This window comes from Danio rerio, chromosome 20 (genome assembly GCF_049306965.1).
Source record: "Danio rerio strain Tuebingen ecotype United States chromosome 20, GRCz12tu, whole genome shotgun sequence".
Classification (NCBI taxonomy): domain Eukaryota; kingdom Metazoa; phylum Chordata; class Actinopteri; order Cypriniformes; family Danionidae; genus Danio; species Danio rerio.
The window spans coordinates 48347501-48375000 of NC_133195.1; the positions used below are offsets into that span (position 1 = coordinate 48347501).

Consider the following 27500-nt stretch of genomic DNA (forward strand, 5'->3'; position numbering starts at 1 on the left):
CATTTCTCTGATTTAAACATTTTAATGCATTAAAACTAACATCATAAAAGTATGATCCTGTTTTTTTTCTTTTACTTTAAACAGTGATAGAGCTACTTCTAGATACTTCTGAGTTTTTTGCTAAGCAGCAAATATAACAAATCCTTCTTTTTACTCAAAACCAAAAAGCTTGCTATAAAAAACAAATGTAATATTGTTGTAGTTAAACAAATAAAAAGAAAAGAACAGTTTAGTTTTTATATGGAACTCAATTTTTAATCTATTTTTAATTTTTAATTTATTTTTTTTCAGAGAGTGTCTTTTCTTTAGACAGCACAGATCTGCTTGATTTGATGGTCACCTGCCATTTTAGTGGATCTGAAAGCAGGAATTATCTGACTGAAATTGGCTTATGAATAATGTAACGGGGCTCTATTACATTTACATTTTTTTAAAACCCGAAATTTCCACTATCGATTAAGGTCTAACAGGGCTCGAAATTAACCTTTTTCTTGGTAGCACCGGTGCTCCTAACTTCAAAAATGTAGGCGCACCAAACAAAATTTAGTCGCACCCACCAAAAATGATGAGCACCGTTACTATACGTTTTATATTGACAGATTCTATTATATATTAACACTTTTTCACTGTCACAGTTGCAGGTTTGTGTGCTTTTCCGGAGTGTCTGTTTGATCACGTGAGTGTTTTTTCTTTTTTTTTGTTATCCACGTGTATTTGTTTTGGTCACGTGCCTTGACTCACTCAGCTGGTTTGATTAGCTCGCCAGCTGAGGCTCATTATCGTGCCTATATATGGGCAACGTTTTCTATGTTCCCTTGTCAGTTTGTTACGTGTGCTCAGGACCGTGAGGAGAGACCACTGGACCCTGTTCTCCTGTCTGATCCCTGCCCTGTTTTCTCCTCATCCTAGCACCACACTCTTTCCTTGTTTCCTTGTTTCCTTGTCAAATATATCATTTCACTTGCACTTGGATCCTTTCTGAACATTATTTGACAATCACAACTAACAAATAAACTAAACTCTGCATGCGCACACCGCCCTGCACGCTTGACGTGAATGAGATGAACTGAATTAACAATAACTGTACTGTTCTCACGGGTGGTGTCTGATATTGCACAGATGACATTATAACTTATTATTTGCATACGTCATATTAATAGTAATAATGGTGTTTTCATGAGCTGCAATATTAGTTTCGTCTCAGTGAATGCATGTTCTTTAGCGGTGGTGAACAAGGTATCAGTCGCACGATCGACAGCATTAGGATTAAATAACGTTAGAACATCTCCTGTGTAGATTCAGTGTCAAACACTGTCACCTGAAAACTCCATCCCACTTTCTTTACGGTGAATGCTTTAGTCATTTTCATAGCGGATTTTAAACACTGGAAGACTTTTATCCACTCTTCGAAAAGTGTATATGCTGGATTGACATTCAGCACATGATCACTGATCAGATGTGCCATTAGTTGTAACTCTTGCTGGTTTCTAAAACTAAATCTGTCAGTGTTGTTTTCATTCTTTTGGATCCAGCCCTTTACATTTTCACGGCTGTGGCGTCCTGTCATCGGAACTGAGCGATTGACAGCTGATATTAACCAATCCCTTTAAGTTCTGTTCTCGCACAGTGGGCCAATAAGAAGAGCTTGAAGGCGGGGCAAGCATTGCGTGCTTTTTTGTACGTATTCTCTTTTGTCTTTTTAGATATTAGTCTGAATCGTTCAGTTTGCGACACATACCGAACCGAAAGTCTCATACCGAACGGTTCAATGCGAATACGTGTATCATCACACCATTAGTGAGTAGTGATTATTACGCCAGGGCCGGAGTGGGACTCCTTTTCAGCCCTGGAGTTTCAAGCCTTACACCGGCCCACCTCAGTTCACGACTGATTATATTAAGATAACGTCATTTCCAATTCAGTTTTTAATGACACTATCACATCTTTTTCAAGGAAACAGCTGCTTTAGAACTTCAAATGTTTTTTTTTTTATAAATATGAGAACATTAAGAGGTAACACATAAACACTATTCTTTAAAACATCACAATGTCCTTTCCTGCAATATCTGAATATATATTCCGTGCAAAATCCTTTATAGCTATCCAGTCCTTTATAACGGTGGTCCCACAAAAAATAAAAATAAAATATGTACACCTATATAAGTAACCCAAACAGTATTATGTCTTAACACTAAGAATTATAAAAACTAAATTTATTTAGGTGAGGTTCGAACTCGCAACCTGCTGACCACTGGACCACAATGGTGCTATTATGCTGCTGCATTTGCAATAAAAAATAAGTATTGCGCTGTAACCTGCAAGACTCTTTTAACCACAGTATTACTTTCTACTGATAGCTTAAACTTTTTCTCACATTTTTAGTTTCTGATCAAGTTAAGTCAGATTTATTTCTGTAGTGTATCATTTCATTTTCATTGAGCAGGTGTAATATTCATTAATATTAATTATTAAAATTCTTGTATTCACTAAGGTTCCGCTGTCATCATTAACCTGCAGGCTGCATTTTGCTCACGGGGCTGCGAGAAAATAAATAAAAAGAGTGGAGCTGCGGCAAAATAACAAATAAAAAGAATGAGAATGAGACTTTCACATGTTGCATTAAAGTACTGCGACAGCGCTCCGGGATCAGATACTGATTCTGAAGAGCGACTGCACGAGTCTGAAGAGCGACTGCTGGAGCTATGATGATGACACCGATATTACACGATTGGCCGAGTTCACTGCATGACAACAACCACGTGTGTATCTGCTTTGTTATTGGACAAATTTTGATTTACAAATTTTAAAACAAACAATTACATTTTCATACCCTCTCTATCCTGTACACATCATGCTTATTTAAAGACTACAAATTTTGTTTAATTTTTTGTTAAATAATCTGGTTATAAAGACTAGATTGTTTGCACTGGTTTATTTTCGACCTTTTTATACAGACTATTTACTGCATTCAGCTCCATAAATGATTTAAATTATATTTTAGTGTATAACCTAAATATTAACTTAAATAAGTCTAATAGAATTGTAATAAAATAATTACCATCATTGATCTTGCCACCCTAAAGGTTTCTTAAAAAAATTAAGTTAAAGAACTATTTTATTAAATAATTAAATGATTTATATGATGATAAAATATATATTTCTTTTCTGTTAGGCGGTTTATGCACAAGTTTTAAAAATGACATTGATGTACCAGCTCTTCCTGGGAAACCTCTACTGAAAGTGTTGCTCACTTATTTTGGGAATGTCCTTTTGTTCAATCTTTTTGGATTGAAAATGCTGTCATTATGCAAAATTATCTAAACCATTGTTTAATACTTAATCAAAACAACTTGCTTTGGAATTTACACTAATATATATTGGAAAGTTTTATATCTATAAATGTAAATAAATGTAAACCCATTTTTAGCATATTCAAACAAGAAGTATTAGCCTAAAGAGGGATGTTTAAACTTCAAGAATTTGTGCTTATGGCTTTGTATTTAATAGGCCTATTAATCTCTAGGTTTATATTACCCTCTCGTTTCCCCTTATTTCTCTCATGCATTTGTTATATATTTAATTTATAATTCTCTTATTGTTTAAAAAAAGAACTAATTTGTAGAGACTGTATTGAGTTTTATTTGTACTGTAAATCTTTTGTTGTTACAAATAAAAAAATAAAAAAATACAATATGATGACGCAATGTGATCGGTCATCATGACTGCTGCAACTTTGAGCCCCGAAGTGTCCGGCTGTGCGGCTTGACGGCTCCGTTTTTAACTCCACTCTGCCTGTGCTTGGCTAATCTCGTTGCTCACTGGCTGCAGCCATGGTTCAAGTCGAACGCACCTATTAGGTTAGATTTAAGTTATGATGTCAGGTGACCAAAATTTAATGTCTAACCAGCGTCTAAGGATAACCTTATTTTGATATCCAATTATGACATCAAATGACATTAATATTTGGTTGATTTTATTTTGTGTTGGAAAGTAATCAAAATCCAACGTCGAGCCAACATCTTAAAGCAACGTCATATGTTGACGTCAAATACTGACATTTATTCGTCAGGTATGGTGACCAAAATCCAACGTCTGATAGATGTTATAGTGGTAACGTCCACACAGCGTCAAGCTGTAACATCATTAGATGTTGAAATTTGATTGATTTTAGATTAGACGTTGGACATTGACATTTGCCTGACGTTGAGTTCTGATGTCAACTCGATTTTCATTTCCAAACAAAATGCAACATCTCCTATGAAGTTTGGGTACAACATCAATCCGACGTCATGTTGACGTCTTGTGCCTGCTGGGTGTTTAAGCCCTTTTCAGTCATCACACAGTAAACATCCATCATCTTCTCATCAGTGACATGCATCTAAACAGTGTCTGGGTCAATGCATGTAAAGATTTCAAACATCTTCTTAGACATTTTTAACCAAACAGTTTGCCGCAATTATAAAAATCGCCCATGTCTTGAGGTAGATCATTATGATGCAATTAACCTTCTATGTGTGATTTGATTGGACAGAACTAATTTTTCTAATCCCCATAGACAAGACAAAATAAAGTAGTGACTGCAGGTTGAAGGAAAGTAGTGGAGTAAAAGTACCAATACTGCACTGAAAATGTACTCAAGGCACTATAAAAGTACACATTTTTAAAACTACTTAGCAAAGTACAATTCCTGAAAAACTCAGCTACAGTAATTTGAGTATTTGTTAATAGTTATTTTACACCACTGACTGTCACGTCATATTTACATTCAAAGCTTCTATTGAGGTATTAAAATTAAGCTTTGAATGTCTTTCATCATATTTACTTAAGTCATCACCCTAAAAATACAACTTTTTTGCTAATACAGCCTATAAATGTATAGTTAGGCAACTAGAGCACACGTGAATGTCTGCAACTCACCTTCATTTTCACTTTCTTGGGAAGGTTATCCTGTTTTGAAAGACAGACAGATCTGAAGAAAGGTTAAGTTTTTGGCAACCAGAAGTTGTGTTTTTGATTGCAGGAAGTTGCTAGGCAACAGAGGATTAAATTTAAATTATTTAAAAAGTAGCAGACACTAGCTACGTTTCCATCCACCTATTTTTATGCACATTTTGGATATAAGCATCAAAAACCCAGTTGATGGTAAAAACAAGATGCTCTTAAATTCTGAAAATGTGTAGAAAAAACATATGCACATAACTGGGAAGGATAAACTTTTTATTCAACTATAAAAGATGTGCATAAACTGCAATGGAAATGTCTACCACTACCCCAACCCTAAACCCAACTAATATAGTAACGTAAAAAAACAGTATTTATACAGATTATTATTCATATTTTTCATTAAATAAATTAAACGTTTATACGATGTATATTAATGTGAGTATCCACAGCTGTATCCCTACTAGACTGACTGGAATTATCTGTTAAACAGTTTTATAGCACATCATCTAGCCAATCAAGAATTTCAACAGACCAGGACATAAAGAACAAAAAATAAATTATTTACCAAGTCAAAAATGGTCTAATTTGGTTCATTTCCGTCAGTTGCTACAAATACTGCAAATATAAATAATAAAAAAATTATAATAAAAAATTATAATAATAAATTATAATAAACTAATAATAATAATAATAATAATAATAATAATAATAATAATAATTATATTTATTCAATTGCATTTAGTTGCATTCTATTTTCATCACAGCAATGATAAAATACCAGTGTCAGGTACAGACAGACGCAAGCACTTACATCACTGATCACTTCTCTGCCAGACTTTAATATGGATTTTATTTTAAAAGCCATAGATTAAATGGATGTGAACTAATGGTCAAATGTAGCTTCGCTCATTTGTCAGTGGATATAAACTATGCCGCCATTACTTTAATTTTGCTGAGCACAGTTTTTTTACTGCTTGCACTAACAGTAATACTTTTATTAATATGTTATTATTATAATTAATATTAATTTTACATAACTTTATTTTTAAAAAACATTGATAACGATATGATAATTATAGTATTGATATTAATAATAATAATAATAATAATAATAGTTGTTGTTCTTGTTGTTGTTATTATTATTATTATTATTTAATTTATATGATTTTGTTTTAATTGATTGTTAATTGAATTATTATTATTATTTTTATTATTTGGGGCACAAAATTAGTCTTACAGTAAGTCGGACGGGTATATATTTGGCAAGATTTGGGCAAAAACACATTATATAGGTTAATAGTAAATTTTTTATGACCCAAAATTTATAGGAAATTAACTAAAGATCATGTTGGATTAATATTTTCTGTAAATGTTCTACTGCAAATATATCAAAATGTATATTTTGACCTCCCTGGAGCACAAAATTAGTTTTACAGTGAGTTAGACAGGTATGTTTTTGGCAATATTTAGGCAACAATACATTATATAGATTAAAATGATATTTTTTATGACCAAAATGAATAGGAAATTAATGAATGAATAGAAAATTGTCTGTTTGTCTGTTTTAAATAGTAAATAGTACAGATCATGTTATATCATATATATATATATATATATATATATATATATATATATATATATATATATATATATAATTATTATTATTAATTATATAATTGATTGTTAATGTATTATTATTATTTTTTATTATTTATATTATTATTACTACTACTACTACTATCATTATCGATATAATAACATAATAACAACAACAACAAAATTATTATTATTACCACCATCTTAATAATAACAATAATAATAATAATAATAATAACAATAATAATATAAATTATCATTATTATTATTCTATATACATAATATATGTATAACAATTATTATTATTATTATTATTATTATTATTATTATTATTATTGATGCCATTACCAATCAGTTTAGAATAAAATACTACAAAAAAATTATAAAAAATAAATAATTAAAATAAACATTAAATTATACTGCATGAAAGTATGTGTGCAATATTCTTGGTACAAGTAAAAAATCTATTCCTTAAAAAATTCACAACCGGACAATCCCTAAATGAGTCGGTATATTTTAACAGCCTGTCAACATACATTACAGCATTACTAAACAGAAACATGCCATCAAAAAAAATTAAATAAAAATTACAACCCTACAAACCTACAAAGCCTGACAGACCGGACCCTCTTGCTGCCCACTGGACTTAAACACAATACTCCTGTATTAAGAGAGAGACTCTGCTGTCCACTGACCCGTGGAGGACCCGCTCTGCTTTAAAGGGATAAAGCAGCAGGAAACACAGCCAGAAACACCAGGGAGTCACAGTTCCCTGTCAAAAAGCAGATCCTAGAACTAAAATGAGCCCGTGTGCTGATTTGGTCAAGCAAGGTGAAACGTGCGCGTGAATAAATCTGCTAAGCATCAAAGTCAGGAAAACGGAAAATTTTGAGTTAATTAGAAATGCGAATGGGATTTACTGAGCTAGGAAAAAAGACATCCAGCAAAGTCACACACACTAATGTACAAAAGTTTGAAGTCAGGATTTATTAGTATTATTTCTGTCAAAATAAATGTCACCCTGGAGCAAGAACATGTCATATAGTTTGTAAGATGTTTATATTTTTGGCAACAGACAAAAATGCATTGTATAGGGTAAAATGATAGATTCTTTTATGACAAAAATTAATAGCAAATTAACTAAAGATTATGTTTGATCAATATATTTTGTGGATGTTCTACTGCAAATATATCAAAATGTATCTTTTGACCCTGGGGCACAAAATTAGTCTTACAGAAAGTCGGATGGGTATATATTTGGCAAGATTTGGGCAAAAACACATTATATAGGTTAATAGTAATTTTTTTATGACCCAAAATTTATAGGAAATTAACTAAAGATCATGTTGGATTAATATATTCTGTAAATGTTCTACTGCAAATATATCAAAATGTATACTTTGACCACCCTGGAGCACAAAATTTGAGTTAGACAGGTATGTTTTGGCAACATTTAGGCAACAATACATTATATAGATTAAAATGATATTTTTTATGACCAAAATGAATTGAAAAATGAATATTACATTATATATATATATATATATATATATATATATATATATATATATATATATATATATATATATATATATATATATATATATAATATATATTATATATATATATATTCTGTAGAAATTCTACTACAAATCAAAATGTACATGTGGACCCTGAAGCACAAAATTAGTCTTACATTGAGTTAGACAGGTACATTTTCACAACATTTAGGCAACAATACAACAATATAGGGGGATAACTAAAACACAGTCAGGGACTATGTTTCTAACTACAGCTTTAGAGCTGTAGTTGCAAGCGTAAAAGTTTGCGATGCAGCTTGCGAATGTTCTTTGGAACGACGGATATGGGAAAGGCCAAATCAACAAACTATGTTAGTAATGACGGAACTTGAACCATTAGTTGGCTAACGATGGTTTTTGGAAATGCACCCCTGATCAGCAAAAGAGCTTTTTTAATTAACATTAAAATAAACTGACTCCAAACTGAACAGTACTGCTCATATCCATATTCAATACATAGATAACAACAATGTGGTAACTCTAGCAACATGCTTGTATCTAACACGTATGGTATATGTCAGGGGTGTCCAAACTCAGTCCTGGAGAGCCGGCATCCTGGAAAAGTTTAGTTCCAGCCCCAATCAGACACCTAGGCTAGCCAATCAAACACTTACTATGCTTTTTAGAAACATCCATGCAGGTGTGCTGTGGCAAGTTTAAGCTAAAATCTGCAGGACACTGGCCCTTTAGGACCGAGTTTGGACAGCTCTGGTATATGCCATTTCAGAAGACTCAAATACATACAGTAATTCCCCGTACATGCTAATAAATCCACAGCTCAAAAATCTCAAACCCCTTCAAAATAGGTTGGGTTTTCCAGCAAGAAAGAACACAGAGTGAGAAATGTTTGTCGAAGACTGATTAAGAAGAATTAGTACCGCAATCCAATTGGTTTATTTCTCTGTAAATTATGTAAGCACTGCCTTTCACATGGCACATTAGCCTGCTATAGTTCTCACAACAGGAGAGCTGAACCTGCTTCAATGCCACTGCTTTAACTGAGCTCTGAGCGCTTACATCTCGAAAAAAAACAAAAAAAACTCATGCAAAGTCTAATGTAATTGGCTCTTTCGCATCTTAAGAGACAATTGCAAGTTGCATCGATGTGGAAACCAAATTGCGCTCATTTTATAGAGCCCATAAAAAAAAATCAAATGAGCTTAGAAAGCCAATCTAAACCTAGATTAAAAGCTTCATTAAATGTGAAAATTGCTCAGGGAATACGCAACATCTGTTTCTGGACTGACAGAAGCCTCGTCCAAGGTTATCTTGTACAAACAACGATTTACAGCCTTGAAAAACAGGCAAGAATGCACAGCAGGAGACACGGAGTAAAAAAAAAAAAAGTTAGAGAAGGAACAGGCCTGTTTGTGTGACAGTAGGTTTCAGGACTGAATCCTCGACCTTGGAAATGCTTTTATACCTCAGGCTGAGGTTTTAACAACAACGTCTCCCTGACATGTTTGTGGTCAATTTTCCTGGCCGGCATCAAAAGCAATTCCCTGGAAAAAAAAGAAGGATATTTGCGAAACATCCTCGGGCGCGTTCATTAGTTGCGCTTACCTTTAGGATGGCTCGGGTCTGTGAACTCGTACTTCCCCATTCCAACGGTACGAAGCATTTGAAGGCCATTGGGACTGTCCTGGTTGGCAGAAGTTGGCAGAGTCGTCGCTTGTCCATTTGACAATGGCAGCGCGGCGGAAGGCAAAGTGGGCGGATGAATGAGAGGGTGAGTCATGTGACCATTTCCCACGACCACGCTCTGGGGAGTGGGGTGGATCACCTGGCCGGCTGTCGTCAGGGGTGATGGGGTGATTTGCGGCTGGCTGGTGGCGTAGGGCGACTGGTTTTGGAGACTGAGAACTAGGCTGCCGGGAGGTTGGGAAGAGAGCGGAGGAAGCTGGAAGTGAGCCGTCATGAGCGGATGGTGTGGTGGGATGGGCGTCTGGATGGCCGGGGTCACGCCGATGACAGGAGACTGGACGGACACCCCTTGGCTGTAAGCGGGCGGCATCCCGTATGAATGTGCCAACAGACTTGGCTGAGTGGCCGCCGGCAACACTGAAGGAACCCATGGGGGGCCTGGAGAAGGAGAAATGGAAAACCAAGTCAAGGGCGAGAAACATCACCTTTATTTGACCTTTGTGGTATATTTTATATTAAACTCAATGTGAACTCAATTATTGCTGTATGGTGTAAAGCTGGGATGGACAAAAATACATTGAAATGTATGGTCACACTTTATTTTGATGGTCTGTTTGTTAAATTTAAGTTAAATTGCATTTACATGCCTACTAATTACCATTAGATTACAAGTACACTGTTAGGTTAGGGTTAGGGTAAGTTGACATGTACTTGACATGCAAAATTTCTTATAGTCGGTTAAATGTCTGTTAAAAGAGCAGTTTTAACAGATATTAAGCAGACAGTTTACTAATACTAAAAATTGACCAGCAAATGAAAGTGTTACCAAATGTATTTTAAAATAAAATACCAAATACATACATTTTAAGTGCATCGATATAAACTACAAAATACAGCAGCAATAAATGTATCAAAATAAAAAACTGTATTTGTGTAATTTACAAATACTAAAAAACTGGCAACATAGAAAAAAATGGAGCATAACATTTCTTCACAAACCTTCCATTAATAGGCCTATTGTATCAATCCCTTCACCATTAAACTGACAATGTATGACAGCAACGAAGTTTTCACTGCCACTTGTAATAATACTAGTTAAAATAATAATAATACATTCCTTGTCGGCTTAGTCCCTTTATTAATCCGGGATCGCCACAGCGGAATGAACCACCAACTAATCCAGTAAGTTTTTATGCAGCGGATGCCCTTCCAGCCGCAACCCATTACTAGGAAATACGCACATACACACTCATTCAATGTCATTACGGACATTTTAGCCTACCCAATTCACCTGTACAGCATGTCTTTGGACTGTGGGGGAAACCAGAGCACCCGGAGGAAACCCAAGCGAAGGGAGGGAGAACATGCAAACTCCACAGAGAAACGCCAACTGAGCCGAGGTTCGAACCAGCGACCCAGCGACCTTCTTGCTGTGAGGAGACAGCACTACCTACAGCACTACTGCCTCATAATAATAATAATAATAATAATAATAATAATAATAATAATAATAATAATAATAATATTACATAACATTTATATGACACTTTTCTAAACACTCAAAGCGCTTTACACATTGGGGGGAATCTCCTCATCAACCACAATTGTGTAGAATCCACCTGGAAGACAAAACGGCAGTCATATTGCGCCAGAACGCACACCACACACCAGCTGATTGATGGAGAGGAAACAGAGTGATGAAGCCAATTATGATATAGAGATGGTTAGGAGGCCATGATGGACAAAGGGCAGTGACAAATTTGGCCAGGATGCCAGGGTTAAACCCCTACTTTTTTTCGAAGGACATCCTGGGATTTTTCATGACCACAGAGAGTCGGGACCTCAGTTTAACGTCTCATCCGAAAGACGTGGCTCACTGAGCAGTATAGAGTCCCCTTCACTACACTTGGGGGTTAGGATCGCCCCCTGCTGGCCGCACTAACACCACTTCCGGCAGCAACCTATAGCTTTCTCATATGATCTCCCACCCAGGTACGGACCAGGCGAAGCCCTGCTTAGCTTCAGTGAGCTTCATTCATTTATAGCTTGTGTTACAAATTACAATCCATCCATTATTTGCACTGTATATTCATTCTCCCAAGGTTTATTCAGTTGTTCTTTAACTGGAAGATTTTTGGTTGACCCTTTTAAAAAACACCAGTACATCATCTTCAGCGCTCATTTTTGCTTTATTTGGACCCAAGAAATGGAGGAAAAACTAAGTGTAGTTTCATAAACTAATTTCGAGAGGAGCATGTGATATGATTGTGCACCGCTGGCCACTCATCCGTAATCAGTAATAATTCAATCAGAATGATCCTAGCTTAATATAAATGGATCACTTTCTGCTTATTGCTTATCTTCTTTTTGGAAGAATCCCCCCTTCCACCCCATCTCCTCCTTTTTCTCCCCTTCTAAAGGGGGAGCGATCGAGACCTACCTGATCTCGGTTCTCCTGATATGCTTTTAGACCGGGTGGGAGCCCTGGGCTCAAATATCTCTAAGCTCAGGGTTCTCTCCCGGGACAGCATGCCAAATCTGCTATAAATGCCAAGCATATCTAAGTGGGAACTCTTGAAAGGAGTTTTTAACAGGAGCATCTGTGTCTGTTTGACGTTTTATACTGAAAGTTAAAAAAGAAAGTTAAGGAGTAATTACTAATTCCCTTCAAACCCAGGTGAGCAAATATGTACATTTTCTACCCCATTAAAGGCTTCTTTCTCGTTATGTAGTTAATAACAAAAGATATACTGCATGTTTTTAGCTGTGAGATGTATTTTGGACGAAGTTGTGTCTATTCTTCCTATTGTAAAGTCATGCAATGTGAAAGCCCCTGTCGCCGATCCATCTTGCAGTGTCGACAAAGCAGCGACAAAATGCTAGCCCAGATAGTCATGCAGTGTGAAAACATCTGTGACACGACTACTTTGAAAATCATGCAGTCTGAACTCGACATAAGGGCAAACCAAGAAACTTGAAACCTTGGGGTAAAAACATTTTTCCAGAATACACCATCTACAGCAGCAGCATGGCTGCACACGGAAGTCAGGAGATGCACAAATTAGTAAATTTTTTTGTCATTATTAGGAATTTTTACAACAAACAAGCATATGTTTTAATACATTCATAAAGGTACTCGTGTTTTACCGCCATTAAAAGAAAAAAGAAAAAAAAACTCTAAATTTTGCTATCTATAATCCCTAATAGTAACTTCTGGCAGTCCCACAACATTCTGTCACTTGATAACACTCGAATACCCTGAAACTCCGGTGACCGGGACTGACCTTTTTACAATGTCTGCTATAATGTTAATGTTGTTTTCATGTGTGTTTACATAGATGAATATGGCCAGGGTGTAAATACACAGTACAGTTACAAGCTTATTGCCACATTAAATCATTATGATAACATGATATATGCCTTCAGTAATTTCCTAAGAGAAAATACCAAAAAATAACACAACTAGAATAACTACATAATAAAATAACTACTCATTTAAAACTAAAATCTCCTTTATATAATAATATTAAGACGTTTTTTGAACATTGAATGCACCTTTCAACATTTTCTAATTGCTTTCTCATTATTTTCAATGAAACAAATGGCAGGAAACAGAAAGTAGGTTACTTGTTTAAAAACACTTACAAAAATTGTACCAACTCAAAACTAAATAAACTTTTTTTTATTGTCATTTATTGTTGACATAAACCCCGCCATCCTTGTTTTTAAGTAATCAACAGCTGGTAGTTAAAGTTACAGCAGTAAACAACATTTGCTACTCACCGCTGCTATTCAAAAGTACAGCAGATGCGTTTTTAACACACTCTCATTTAAACCGCATCTGACTGGACAAAAGAAACCGAAAAGAAAGTCTGCAAGCATCCAGGTGGTCTTAAAAACATGAGGTTAAATTCTCCAGAGACATATTATAGGTCTCTTTGTCCATTTCTATTTCAGTCAAGCCATAAGCAAGGATTTGGTTCTGAGATTGATAAAGCTGTGCAAACATCGAAATTCAATTTCCAACTATTTCCAACTAATATCCAACTATTATGAAAAAAAAAAAACATTAAATAAATATTAGCATTAAATAATATATAGAGATAAAATCATTATTATGTCTAGCCCCTTCAAGCAGCCTACATTAATTTTGCATCATTTAATGAAGTGTATTAGTCTCAGTTATGCTTTTAAAAATATGAGATCTTGTCAGCTTCAGACACAAGCAGATCACACACATGTAAAGTCATCTTTTAGCCTAAGCCTGGCCTAAAAGGTAAAATACATGCAAAAAAAGTGACAAATCAAGGTGCCAGTGATTATTCATATAAAATCTTGATTGTTTTTTAATAAGCAAACACAAAGAGTTGAGAATGACAAGGCATGAGGAAGTAAAATCATAAACAGACCTCTTAAAGTAACAGCGGACTATTTTTGCTGCCAACTGTTTTTATCATCATTAATCAAACAACAAAAGAAAAAGACAAAATCACTTACTGCTCTAGACTGAAAGTTTTTTTTTTTTTTTTTTTATAATCAAAGCAGCAGCAGCAGCGTAGCAGGTCTATACCGCCAAGACCAAATATATCAACATTGCAATACATATTCATTGCATACTTAATCCTGAGAGTGGTCAGGTCAGAAATGGATCAATGTTTTTTTTTTTTTTTTATTCATAAATTTATTATTATTTCCACAATTATGTTTAACAGAGCAAGGACATTTTCACAGTATGTCTGATAATATTTTTTTTTTCTGGAGAAACTCTTATTTGCTTTATTTGGGCTAGAATAAAAGCAGTTTTACATTTTTTAAGGTAAAATTATTAGCCACTTTTTTCTACAGAACAAACCATCATTATGCAATAACTTGCCTAATTACCCTAACCTGCCAAGTTACCTAATTACCCTTAAGCCTTTAAATGTCACTTTAAGCTGTATAGAAGTCTTGAAAAATATCTAGTAAAATATTATGTACTGTAATCATAGCAAAGATAAAATAAATCAGTTTATTATAAATTAGTTATTAAAACTATTATGTTTAGAAATGTGTTGAATAAAATCTGCTTTCTGCTAAACAGAAATTGGGGAAAAAAATAATTCAGGGGGGATAATAATATTGACTTGAACTGTATTTTTTTTCTCAGGGTTTTTACCTTTTAATGAAAAGGACATTAGAGAGTATTGACAAGAAACTAAATTAAATAAAAACAAAATGCATTCCTGTGAAATTTTTGTTTACATTTTCATAAATTTGTTGTTGTAATTTTATTTATTCTTTTGTGTCTTTTTATTTTCTATTTTATTCGTCTTTTATTTGATTATTGTTAACATCAAGCTAAACTAAATGAAAACTGTTGAAAAATGAAAAATGTTTTGCTCTGAAATCTTCAAATTTTCAGTTTATAAGTTTTTATATTTTTGTGTCTTTTTATTATATTATTTTTAACATTTGGAATATTTTACTGTTTTTCTCTCTCTGATAACCCTTCCTGTCTTGTTCGGATCGAAGCTGACTGATTTACAACTTAAAACACTCATGAATATTGTGTTTTACATCTGATTGCCTCAAGATCTTATGATTTTATTTTATTTATTCATTTTTATTATCATTATTATTGATTTCTGTAATGTTGAAGACTTTTTGTTTACGTTGTACCATTCTGTTGTAATGTTAGTTTACATTATACATGCTTGAGTACATTAAATGTATGCATTTATTTAAACAACATCTTATTTATTAATAAAACGTATATATGTTTCAGTGTTTTGAGGGATATTTAGTGTATTCTGAGCCACAGTAAACTTTGATTAAAATATAAAAACTGTCAGTCTAATTTGACTTTACTTTTAGGTTATATCTATATACAAACACATATTTCATCAGAAAAGTGTCTTTTGAACACTTGCAATGTCTATCGGTCCACTGTAAAAAAAAAAAAAATGCTGTAAAATTTACAGTAATACAGGCAGTTTTGGTTGCCAGTGATACTGTAAAATTTACAAGTGCACTGTAAATCGACAATTCAAATTGTTCTTTAAAACTACAGCACAGTTGTAGCTGTTAATTTACAGTGCACTTTTAAATTTTGCCAGTAATACTGTAAATTTTGCCAGTAATACTGTAAATTTACAAGCGCACTGTAAACTAACTAACAATTACAATTGTGCTGTAAAACTACAAGTATACAGCACAATTATAGTTGTTAGTTTACAGTGCACTTGTAAATTTTACAGCATTGCCGTCAACCAAAATTGCCAGTAATACTATAAATTGTACAGCATTTATTACAGTATGCTATAGATCTGCTGGTTTCAGACTGTTGAACGATTTTCATGAATGTTTTTCCCACACAGACAGACAATGGAATGAACCATTTTAGGGGTGGTAAAATGCATATATTATAATTATATATACTACAATATTCATAAGAAATATATTCATTCATTAATTTTCTTTTCGGCTTAGTCCCTTTATTATTATTAATTTGGGGTTGTCACAGCGGAATGAACCGCCAACTTATCCAGCATATGTTTCATGCAGCGGATGCCCTTCCAGCTGCAACCCATCTCTGGGAAACATCCTGCAGGCTGCATTTTGCTCACGGGGCAGCGAGAAAATAAATACGAAGAGCGGAGCGGCGACAAAATAATGAATAAAGAGTGAGGCTATGGTCAAATAAATAAATAAACAAAAAAAAAGTGTGACTGCTGAGAGTGCAAGCAGTAGGGACAACGGCACTCACGGCCAAAAAAACTGACCCGCCCATCGGGTTTTCTCTCGGTCCTCCCGATTAGCCAATCCAGGCCTGCATGCTCCAACTAGCCTCAACACACCTGCTTGGATGTCAAGTATACCTAGTAAGACCTTGATTAGCTTGTTCAGGTGTTTGATTAGGGAGCTAAAATCTGCATGACACCGGCCCTCCAGGAACAAGTTTGGTGACCCCTGCCATACATCTTGAAGTCAAGTGTGAAATAAGGGAGGACAATTCCATCCATTAATCTGCACCTGGGTGTAATATCAACCTTATTCATGCATTAATTTCCTTGGGCTTCGTCCCCTACTTATCAGGGTTGGCCACAGCGGAATGAACCACCAACTATTCCAGCATATGTTTTTAACACAGAAGAAGATCCAATCCAATTCACCTAGAGTGGATGTCTTTGTACTATGCGGGAAACCTGGAGCACTTAGTGGAAACCCACACCAACACAGTGTGAACATGCAAACTCAACACAAAAATGCCAACTGGTCCAGCTGGGAATTCAACCAGCAACCTTTAGGCGACAGTGCTAACCACTGAGCCACCCATATCAACCTAATGTACAAGAAAGAAAGAAAAAACTAAGTGTATTACATATTATGTTTTGGTAATATAACCCACTAATAATCATTTTAAATAACCGTGATGACAATTTTGAACCAAAACTAATCGTGATTCTGTTTTCCACATAATCGAGCAGCCCTACCATGTTACTCAAAACAGCTCCATTTTCTGCTGTGACAAGGGCATCCATTGGAAACTATTTATTTCTTTATGCATTATTCATTCTCTGAGGGTCACATCAGAGTCATTGAGCTGCACAGTAATGCAGCAAGGTCACAGCAGATATAAGTGTACAAGAAGCCAAAACTTACTTCCGTTCGCTGTTTATATTCATCTCCACGCTATCGCCATAATTCCAGAGACAGAGTTATGATAGCAGATCCGACGGGCGCTTACACACTGGAGAAACCTCCGACGACGGAGCGTTTGATTTATGGGACGGTTTAAAATCCGTTTTTGAGAGTGCGGAAAGAGCCGGGTCAGTTTGAAATCGAGTGGGAATTCTGTGAATCGGGCTTCTGAAAGCAACTGGACTGATGAAATTCTCACTGCTCGATAGATGTTTGCCTCAGAGCATCAACACACACCTTTTTTAAAAGTCTGTGTGTGTCTTTCTTTACATCCCTGTGGTCTGCATTGAAGTCAATAGATTTGCCATATTCTGGTAAAGTGTGAACTCGACTGTGTAATGCCTGGATTCAGACCAGGGCTCGATTGGTAATCTAATTTTCCCACACTTAAAGGTCTCGTGAATTTAAAGTAAAGTTTTTTTTAGATGCTAGAAACACTCTGTTATTTTTAGGGATATCTATAAGCAGGGGCGTTGCTAGATCCTATTTACCTGGCCACATGCCCCAGTAAAAATTGCCAGTGCCCCAGTAAATGCTAGGAAAAAGATAGGAATTACTTTATATGCAAGTGTATTTATTAAGAATGGTAATCCCAGAATAAAGACGCAAATCTCTATGTGAAACCGAACCAATGCTGATGAAACCAATGTCATTTACTGAGCATGTGCTCAGAATGTGCTAATTGAGCATGTGCACAGAAAAAAAACATATCCGCGCGCATGACACTGCTCTGCTCCTAGTGTAAGTCCCGGTTGTGAACATGCATGCAGTGAGTTTTACAAGTCGACAATACTAAAGTTTAAACAATATGATGGTGATCTTATTCAGACTAAGCATGGCTCCTGATAGATTTTTTTGCTTGAAGCAAGATGAGTGATGATGAGTCAGAGAGGTAAGACTTAATAAAGCTAATTCTCTGCCATGAGTCGGGTCTAAGACAACACACAACTAATAATTATATAAAACATCTTTTTTGTATTCTTTAGAATTGTCTAGAGAATTTTATTCAAATGAAATTAAGATTCATGCAAAAGTTTTCTTAAATCATCCAGTTGTCTTTTAGATTGCTTTCCAGTTAAATTTAGGATTAATTTCAGTAATTTATTTAGAGTAATATTTGTATAATAACAATATAATATATCTATAGGCCCGTAGCCGTGGGGGGGTTTGGGGGGTGGTGGTGGTTGTTGGGTGGTTCGAAAGACCCACCCCCATATGACAAAGTCCAGAATTTGGTTTCTATATGAGCTCATTTGTCCCATTTTTGACAGTATGCCATGATGAATTGTGACAATAAGCAATCGAAGAAAGCTTTAAGAAGAATATCCAATAAAAGAAGGCTTTTATTATTTAAATGGACAAATTCTGATTGACAAAAAGAGCTGGCCAATTTGTTATTTGCCTACAGGTTTAAGTTTTTAATTTAAATTTTTTTTTAAATAAGTCTTTTTTTAATATTTCTAAAATTAATCTAATCTAATTACTTTACATATAAAACTGCAACAACTTGTAATCATACAAATTTCTGTAAACAAAAAAAACAGTATGAAAAGTACTTTGACAGACATGTAGGAAGTATTTTTGTTCCATCAAAATGTGTAGTAATGATAACCATCCGACAAGCTATTCTAGCACAAAATAGTTCTTAAATGCCACTTAAATGCAGCATTTAAACCTCGAATATCTGGAAAAAAAGAACCACGCCTTTTAATAGGCTGGCTACGAACCTGATATATAAATATCAGGTAAATACATATTTATTTATTTATTTATTTATTTAAAATGATTTTTTTTTATTTTACTTTATTTAATTTTCTTTTAGGGAGAGCTGTGCCCCAGTAGAGCTTTATGTCTAGCAACGCCTGTCTATATGCTAGTTTCTAAAATTTTAGTTTAGAAGATACAGTATAAACATCCAAAGACTGTAGTTTGTCACTTCCACCTAAATGGATCAAAGATTTTTTTGACGTCGTTTTATTAATTTGGGTCTTTTACTTATTTTATTTGATTGTCTTTCATTTTTATATAGAGCTGGGCTGATAAACAATATTGGTATTTATTGACCGAACACCACTGTCAATAACTATTAAAAAAATGGTAAAAGCTTCGGTATGAAACGTTATAGTGTTATTAAAATGTGTCTGCGGAGCGCGCGCCTTGGAGGGAATGCCAAAAACCTTAGGGCAGGGGTGTCAAACTTATTTTAGCTCAGGGGCCACATGGAGAAAAATCTATTCCCAAGTAGGCTGGACGGGTAAAATCATGGTTTTTGGACTTGTGGGGGAAACCGGAGCACCTGGAGGAAACCCACGCAAACACAAGGAGAACATGCAACAATGCCAACTGACCCAGCTAGGACTCGAATCACTGCGCCACCACGTCACCCATAAAATTGAAATTGATAGACTAAAATAAGACTAATGACTTTGTTTTAATTAAGGTTATCAGATGTAAAACTAATTTTTATTTTTTATTTTTTAATTATTTAATTGTCTTTTAATTTATTACACAAAAATATTTTTTTGTCAAATTTTTGTTTAGGTTTTTGCAAATTTGTTGTCGTCATTTTATTTGCTTTTGTGAATTTTAATTTATTTATTCTGATTGTGTTTTATTTTATTATTTTTAACAATTTAAAAATAATTTTTCTTTTAAGTTTTTGGAAATTTGTTGTTATTGTCATTTTTGATTTAATATTTTGTGTCTTTTTATTCTTTTATTTGCGTTGTCTTTTATTATTATGATTATTATAATTATTATTATTATTATTATTATTATTATTATTAATAATAATAATAATACTAACCGATAACAATGTTTTGCTGTGAAATTTTTGTTTAAGTTTTCGAAGTTTGTTTTCTTTGTTTTATGTATTTTTTTGTTTGTCTATTTGTTCTCTAATTTTAAATGTCTTTTATTTTATTAAATTTAATTTTATAGTTTTATTTTTTTAATCATTTTTGCATATTTTTATTTTATTTATTTTATATTTTAGTTTTTTGTTTGTTTGTTTCCTTTAATAACCTTAATTAAAACAACGTAATTTAAGTTTATATATATATATATATATATATATATATATATATATATATATATATATATATATATATGTGTGTGTGTGTGTGTGTGTGTGTGTGTGTGTGTGTGTGTGTGTGTGTGTGTGTGTGTGTGTGTGTGTGAACTAAAACATGTTAACAAACCACACTAACATTCATGCACTCACACACAGTTAATCTAAATCAAACATGCTCTATAACCAGATTTCCACATGCACTATTGCTTTAAATGTCAGATTTGGCCTTGTATTATACCAAATTTTAATAAAAAAACTATTTTTTTTTGTGCAAATATTATTCAATTTACAGTGCCCCCAAAAACTTTGACAAAGTTTTTTTTTTTACTATTTTCTCTAATATCCTTAATTCAACCACATTCATTTAGTCTTATTTAAGTCTTTTATGTTTAAGTCAATTCGTTTCTATTTTTTTTTTTTTAGAATTATTTTTATTTGACATTTCAGTTTTGGATGTGAACTAATATTTACTATTTTTCAAATACACCACACTAACCATACAGTCACACAAAGGTAATCTAAACCAAATCTATAACCAGATTTCCACACGCACTGTTGCTTTAAATGTCAGATTTGGCCTTGCATTAGAACAAATTATTCAGAGCAGTAGCTGACAGCACCGAAAAACCAGATTGCTCATGTTTACCGGACGCTTTCCTCTCAATGCAACATGGCAGATTTATCTCATGAATATGTGCTCAGTTATATTGCGCACCCTTGGCCTCCTGCTGCAGAAACAGCTCCTCAACAATGATCCTCCATAACAGGAAGTAGAGCAGGCGGAGAAAAAGATTAAAAAACATTCATCATGGCACTGGCCTTCACTGCTCTATAGTCTGAAGAGACGAGTATATATACTAGAGGGAATAGATGAATGAGCTGTGCATAATTCACAACAAACTAAAGCTCCATTTCAACCGCTAACAAAAGAAAAGTCCAATATTTCCCAGTCTATTAGACACAAAAGTGCTATTAACTCAAAAAAAGGTAATTCCCAGAGCATTTAAAGGCTTTCGGGCAGATTTGTGCAGCGCAATCAAGTCTTTTGACGAAAAAAAAATCTATCATTAGATTATTAAAGAAATAAATAAATAAGAAAGGAACTCAATTACGGCTCCGGCTTCATCGCTGAAAAGCTAATGAAATTAGCAGTATGGATCCTAGCGTTGATTGCTCATATAATTATAACGTGCACGGGGATAAAACAGTTGTGCTTCGTCCTTTCTAAGTCTAGATCTCTCGCTCTCTCTTTACAAAGTTAAATCAGTCATTAATTGTTAGGTTAGCTTTCGTTTGTTGAATTTAAATGAAAGGGGCAAGTCTTTGGGAAAAAGTTGTCTTTTTTTTATGAATTGATTGTTAAGCAGGTGACACAGTGGCTCAGTGGTTAGCACTGTCACCACACAGCAACAAGTTGGTTTGAGTCCCAGCTGGGCCAGTTTGCATTTCTGTGTGGAGATGGTTTGCATGTTCTCCCCGTGTTGGCGTGGGTTTCTTCCGGGTGCTCTGGCTTCCCCCAAAGTCTAAACAAATGCACTTTTGGTGAATTGGATGAGCTAAATTGGCCCTAGTGTATGAGTGTATGTGAGAATGAGAGTGTTTGGGTGTTTCCCACTACTGGGTTGTGGCTGGAAGGACATCAGCTGCGTAAAACATATGCTGGAATAGTTGGTGGTTCATTCCACTGTTTCGACCTCTGATAAATAAGGGCCTAAACTAAAGGAAAATTTATAAATGATTGTTAACCATCATGATTAATTAACAGAGTCATTCTTGCCTTTTCTTTCAGTTTTGGTTGCTGTATTTATGCATAGTATTTTTTTTTTTCAGAATTCAAGAATGCGTTTTATTTTGTGCCTGATGTTTACATTTTGAGTTCTCAAAATCATATATTTGTATAATTTTTAAATTTTATTATTAATTTTATAATTTTTAATAATGTTATTTTTGATTTAATATAGTATTAAAGTAATATTTAACTTTATTTTATTAATTTTAATTGGTAGAATGACTTAATGACTTACATTGTATGTATATATAAATATACATTTTCATTTATGAAATAATAAATATATTAATATTAAAATAAAATAATATTTCACTTTATTTGATTAAATTTAACGGGTAAATTAGGTGATGTGTGCAATGACTTTATGAATTACATTACATGCATATATATAAATATTAATGCTCATATATTAAATAATAAATAATTAATAAATTTATCTTATTTCTCAACATGTCATTATTTTGTAATTTTTTTTATTTTTATTCATTCATTAATTTTCTTTTCAGCTTAGTTCTTTTTTAAATCTGGGGTCACCACAGCGGAATGAACCGCCAACTTATCCAGCATACGTTTTACACAGCGGATGGCCATCCAGCCGCAACCCAACACCAGGAACTTAATTTAATTTAATTTAATTTAATTTAATTTAATTTAATTTAATTTAATTTAATTTAATTTTTTTATTTTATTTTATTGTTAATAGTATTAATGATACATTAGTGGTAAACCCACTTTTGTTTAATAACTCTCATAAATAAAGTAAAATAAAATAAAATCTTTTAAGAAGTGTTCCTGTCTGTTCTTGTGTTTTTATTAGAAACACAAATTGTACACAAATTAGTTAATATTTAATCTGCTTATTTTTACATTTGATTTAACAAAAATATACAAAACAATACTTCTAACTCATAATACAATGCAACAGCATAATGTTAATTATTAGTAAATATTTTGTTCTTTTCACTTGCAGTTGAGCCTTTTCTATATTTTATTAATATAGAAATATTAATTTTATTAATATTTTTATTTTTCTATATCTATATTAATGTAATTATTTATTTATTTGTAAAGTGGTAAATTAGGAGCAATAAATTGTAGCTATATTATATGATGCATATGCATTATTTAAATGTTATTATAATATAACATTTTAGCAGGGTTCAATTAGGTGCTTTAAATGTTATTGATGCATAATTCATTTCGGATAATGTTCACATTTTCCTGTGTATTTAATCTGATATAGTCTTCTTTAATGTCATTGTATTTCATGTTTTTTATTTATTAATCTAAATTTTGTAATTATTTATTAATGAATACATATATATATATATATATATATATATATATATATATATATATATATATATATATATATTAAGTAAATATTAAGTCTCATAAATTACATCTGAAGATGTCCAGTTTTTAGACAATAGTTTTTTCCATTAATAATTTTATTGATATTTGTATTATTAAAAATGATAATTTCCATTATTTAACATTATTTTATTAATTTTAGTAATATGTGCATTTATGTATGTGCGTATGTGTTTCCGAGTGTGCTGTTTTGTGCATGTGCATGTGTGTGTGTGTGTGTGTGTGTGTGTGTGTGTGTGTGTGTGTGTGTGTGTGTGTGTGTGTGTGTGTGTGTGTGTGTGTGTTTATGTATGTACAGTTGAGGTCAGAATTATTAGCCCCCCCCCCCTTAAAATTTTTTTTTTTTTTCTTTAAATATTTCCCAAATTATGTTTAACAGAGCAAGGAAACTTTCACAGTTTTTCTGATCATATTTTTTCTTCTGGAGAAAGTCTTATTTGTTTTATTTTGGCAAGAATAAAAGCAGTTTTAAGGTGAAAATTATTTGCCGCTGTAAGCTATATATTTTTCAATAGACTACAGAACAAACCATCATTATACAATTACTTGCCTAATTACCCTAACCTGCCTAGTTAAACTAAATAACCTAGTTAAGTCTTTAAAAGTCACTTTAAGCTGTAGAAGTGTCTTGAAAAATATCTAGTCAAATATTACGTACTGTCATCACGACAAAGATAAAATAAATCAGTTATTAGAAATGAGTTATTAAAACTATTATGTCTAGAAATGTGTTGAAAAAAAAATACTCTCACGTTTAAACAGAAATTGGGGAAAAAAAAACAGGGGGGCTAATAATTCTGACTTCAACTGTATGTGTTGTTTCGTGCACATGTGTTTGTATATGTGTGTTTGTGTTTACGTGTATGTGAACTCTCCAGATGTGTCAGATTGCAGCGTGTGGCTCTTCCTGACATCTCTCTCAGCGTTCAGCCCCTGTGGAGCTCAACACAAGCCCTCCCTCTGTGAGACTGAAGCGGCACAGCGGGTGTCCCGGTGGAGACCCCCCCCCCCAAACAAAACATGTCCAATTCCACACGTATCATCAGCAGGGTCAACACGCTGTCTTCATTAGCAGCCTGATAATGCAGATTCCATGGCAGGAAGTGTGCGTGAAGTGTGTATTTCTGCACCGAAGTGTGCTAGATGCCCAACATGTTTCTGTGTTTTTATGTTCTTCAGTGTTTCTACAAAGTGGCATCATCTGACCACTAAGAACTGATATATATATATATATATATATATATATATATATATATATATATATATATATATATATATATATATATATATATATATATATATATATATATAATTTTTTAATATATATTTATTGCTTAAGGGGGTTATTAATATTGAAAAAAAATGTTAGAATATGGAAGTATTTGAAGATAAATTAAGAAATAAAAAAAATAATTTAATAATTAAAAACAAAAATCACAGGAGGGCTAATAGTTTAGACTTCAACTGTATAGGTGAATGGAGGCTGCTTCTGGATGATTATTGGTTAAGAGCAATGATGGGAATATTGGTGTTAAAAATAAATAAATAAATTAATTAATTAATTATTGTTACTAACGGAATTAGTTTCTTTCAGTAACGAGTATTCAAATAAATAACTGAATGCTCGAATCTGTGTGTATGTGTAGGAGTGGGACAACTACATAACTGATGATGATTGGCATGTGTGTTTATGTGTAGGGGTCGGACAACTACATAATTGATGAGGATTGGTGTGTGTGTGTATGAGTAGGGGTGGGACATACACAAAACTGATGATGATTGGTGTGTGTGTCTTGGGGTGGTACAACCACATATCTGATAATTATTGGCATGTATGTGTGTGTGTGTGTGTGTGTGTGTGTGTGTGTGGGCATCGACAAAATTGATGATGATTGGTGTGTGTGTGTGTGTGTGTGTGTGTATGTGTGTGTGTAGGGCTGGGGCATCCACAAAACTGATGATGATTGGTGTGTTTGTGCGTAGGGGTGGGACAACCACATATCTGATTATGATTGGTGTGTGTGTGTGTGTGTGTGTGTGTGTGTGTGTGTAGGGGTAGAATATCCACAAAACTGATGATGAATGGCAAGTGTTTATGTGTAGGGGTGAGACAACCACATATCTGATGATGCTTGGTGTGTTTGTTTGTGAGTTTATTAGGGAGACATCCACAAAGATGATGATGTTTGGCGTGTGTGTAGGGGTGGGACATCCACAAAGTTGATAAAGTGTGTGTGTGTGTGTGTGTAGGGGTGGGACAATCACATAACTGCTTATGACTGGCATGTGTGTGCAGGGCCGGGACAATTACACAACTGACGATGGGGTAAGCTAAATTATAGTATTTCAAAGAATAAACAAGATTATTTTGCTTACCCTATTAACAGATATTTAGTTTGTTTTAAGGAAAACGTCATTTTTATTTCTGATCACAAGACAACAAGTTTTGCTTATCTAGTTAATGCTTCTTGATTTATGAAGGTTTAGATATTTGGACTGGAAACAGGACAAAAACACAATAAAGAAAAGCATTTTTTTCTTACAGTGCACTCATTCCACAGCGGTATTGTTCTGATGCGTTTCCCTAAACTGACTTTGACACAGAGGTGTGTGCGTACCTGTTGTTTCGTTCTCTCTGTGCTGTTTGGCCGCAGGCTCGTCTGTCTCCCACGGCGTGGACTGGTTGATGGGTGTTTGGCCCCATCTCACCCCAGGAGCCAGCAGGAGACTGGGAGCCTGAGAATCACCCGGAGAAAGACCTGCCGCCTGCAGACACAAAACACACAGCAGATGAGTGACAGTGTGAGTGTGTGCGTGTGTGTGCGTGTATGCAGTGGTTTTGATGGTTTACATGATTACAAAAAAGAGAGAAAAAGTAAAATAAATAAATAGGTATCACATTTACTGTAACTTAAGCTTGTTTTTTTTTCAAGCATTTGCTAATTAATCTTAAAGCGACAAGTAATAAGCAATAAAATATGAAAACAATAAATAAAATTACAATAATATATAAATATAAATGAATAATAATTATACTAAATAATGATGATAAATAAAACATATTATATTAAATAAAATACCATATTGTAGCGGAGATATCTTAACAACATTCGAGCATTTTCAGACATTTAAATCCTCAAATCTATAAGAGGAATCAAAATTTTAATTATATACAAGTATCTGATTCTTTATCCAAGTACTCGATTCCAGAATCAGAATCAACTGTCGATTCCCATCCCTACAAATAACGCGGTTATAAATAAAATGTGTTACTAACATTTATCAATATATTATAATATATAATATATATCAAATATTTTTTCCAGAGATGGGTTGCAGCTGGAAGGGCATTCGCTGCGTAAAAAACTTGCTGGATAAGTTGGTGGTTCATTCCGCTGTGGTGACCCGGATTAATAAAGGGACTAAGCTGACAGGAAAATGAGGAAAAAAAGAAGAAGAAAAAGAAGAAGAAGAAGAAGAAGAAGAAGAAGAAAAAGAAGAAGAATACAATTAAATAAATAATATAAATAAATTAAAATATATTAAATAATATTGCATATTGTAGCTGAGATATTTGATGTAACATTCAAGTAAATTTCAGACATTTTAATTCTAAAATGTCCCTATAAACATTTTATGTTTTTACAATACAATTTTTAAACAATAAAAATATATTATAGTAAAATGTAAAATATTTTACAATTAATTTGAAATATATAATTCATAAAATAAAAATGCACAAAAATAATATATACAATTCTAAACAAAATATTTAAACATTTTTATGGGAAGTGTAAATAAAATAAAATAAAATAAAAAT

The 27500-nt window shown here is 33.5% G+C and overlaps 1 protein-coding gene across 2 annotated transcripts in view; it reads right to left on the bottom strand.

Annotated features, from left to right (window-relative positions):
* klhl29 (kelch like family member 29) overlaps positions 1 to 27500 on the bottom strand; it is a 608122-nt gene that overhangs the window by 247782 nt on the left and 332840 nt on the right. For both annotated transcript variants that reach the window (XM_073933675.1, XM_003200753.7), the window contains exons 4-5: positions 26299 to 26446; positions 9684 to 10202 (exon numbers count right to left, since the gene is read on the bottom strand). Coding sequence is in view for 1 of the 2 variants with exons in the window: in XM_003200753.7 (XP_003200801.4) it covers positions 9684 to 10202; positions 26299 to 26446 (667 nt within the window). In the remaining variant the exon portion in view is untranslated. The remainder of the gene's footprint in view (positions 1 to 9683; positions 10203 to 26298; positions 26447 to 27500) is intronic.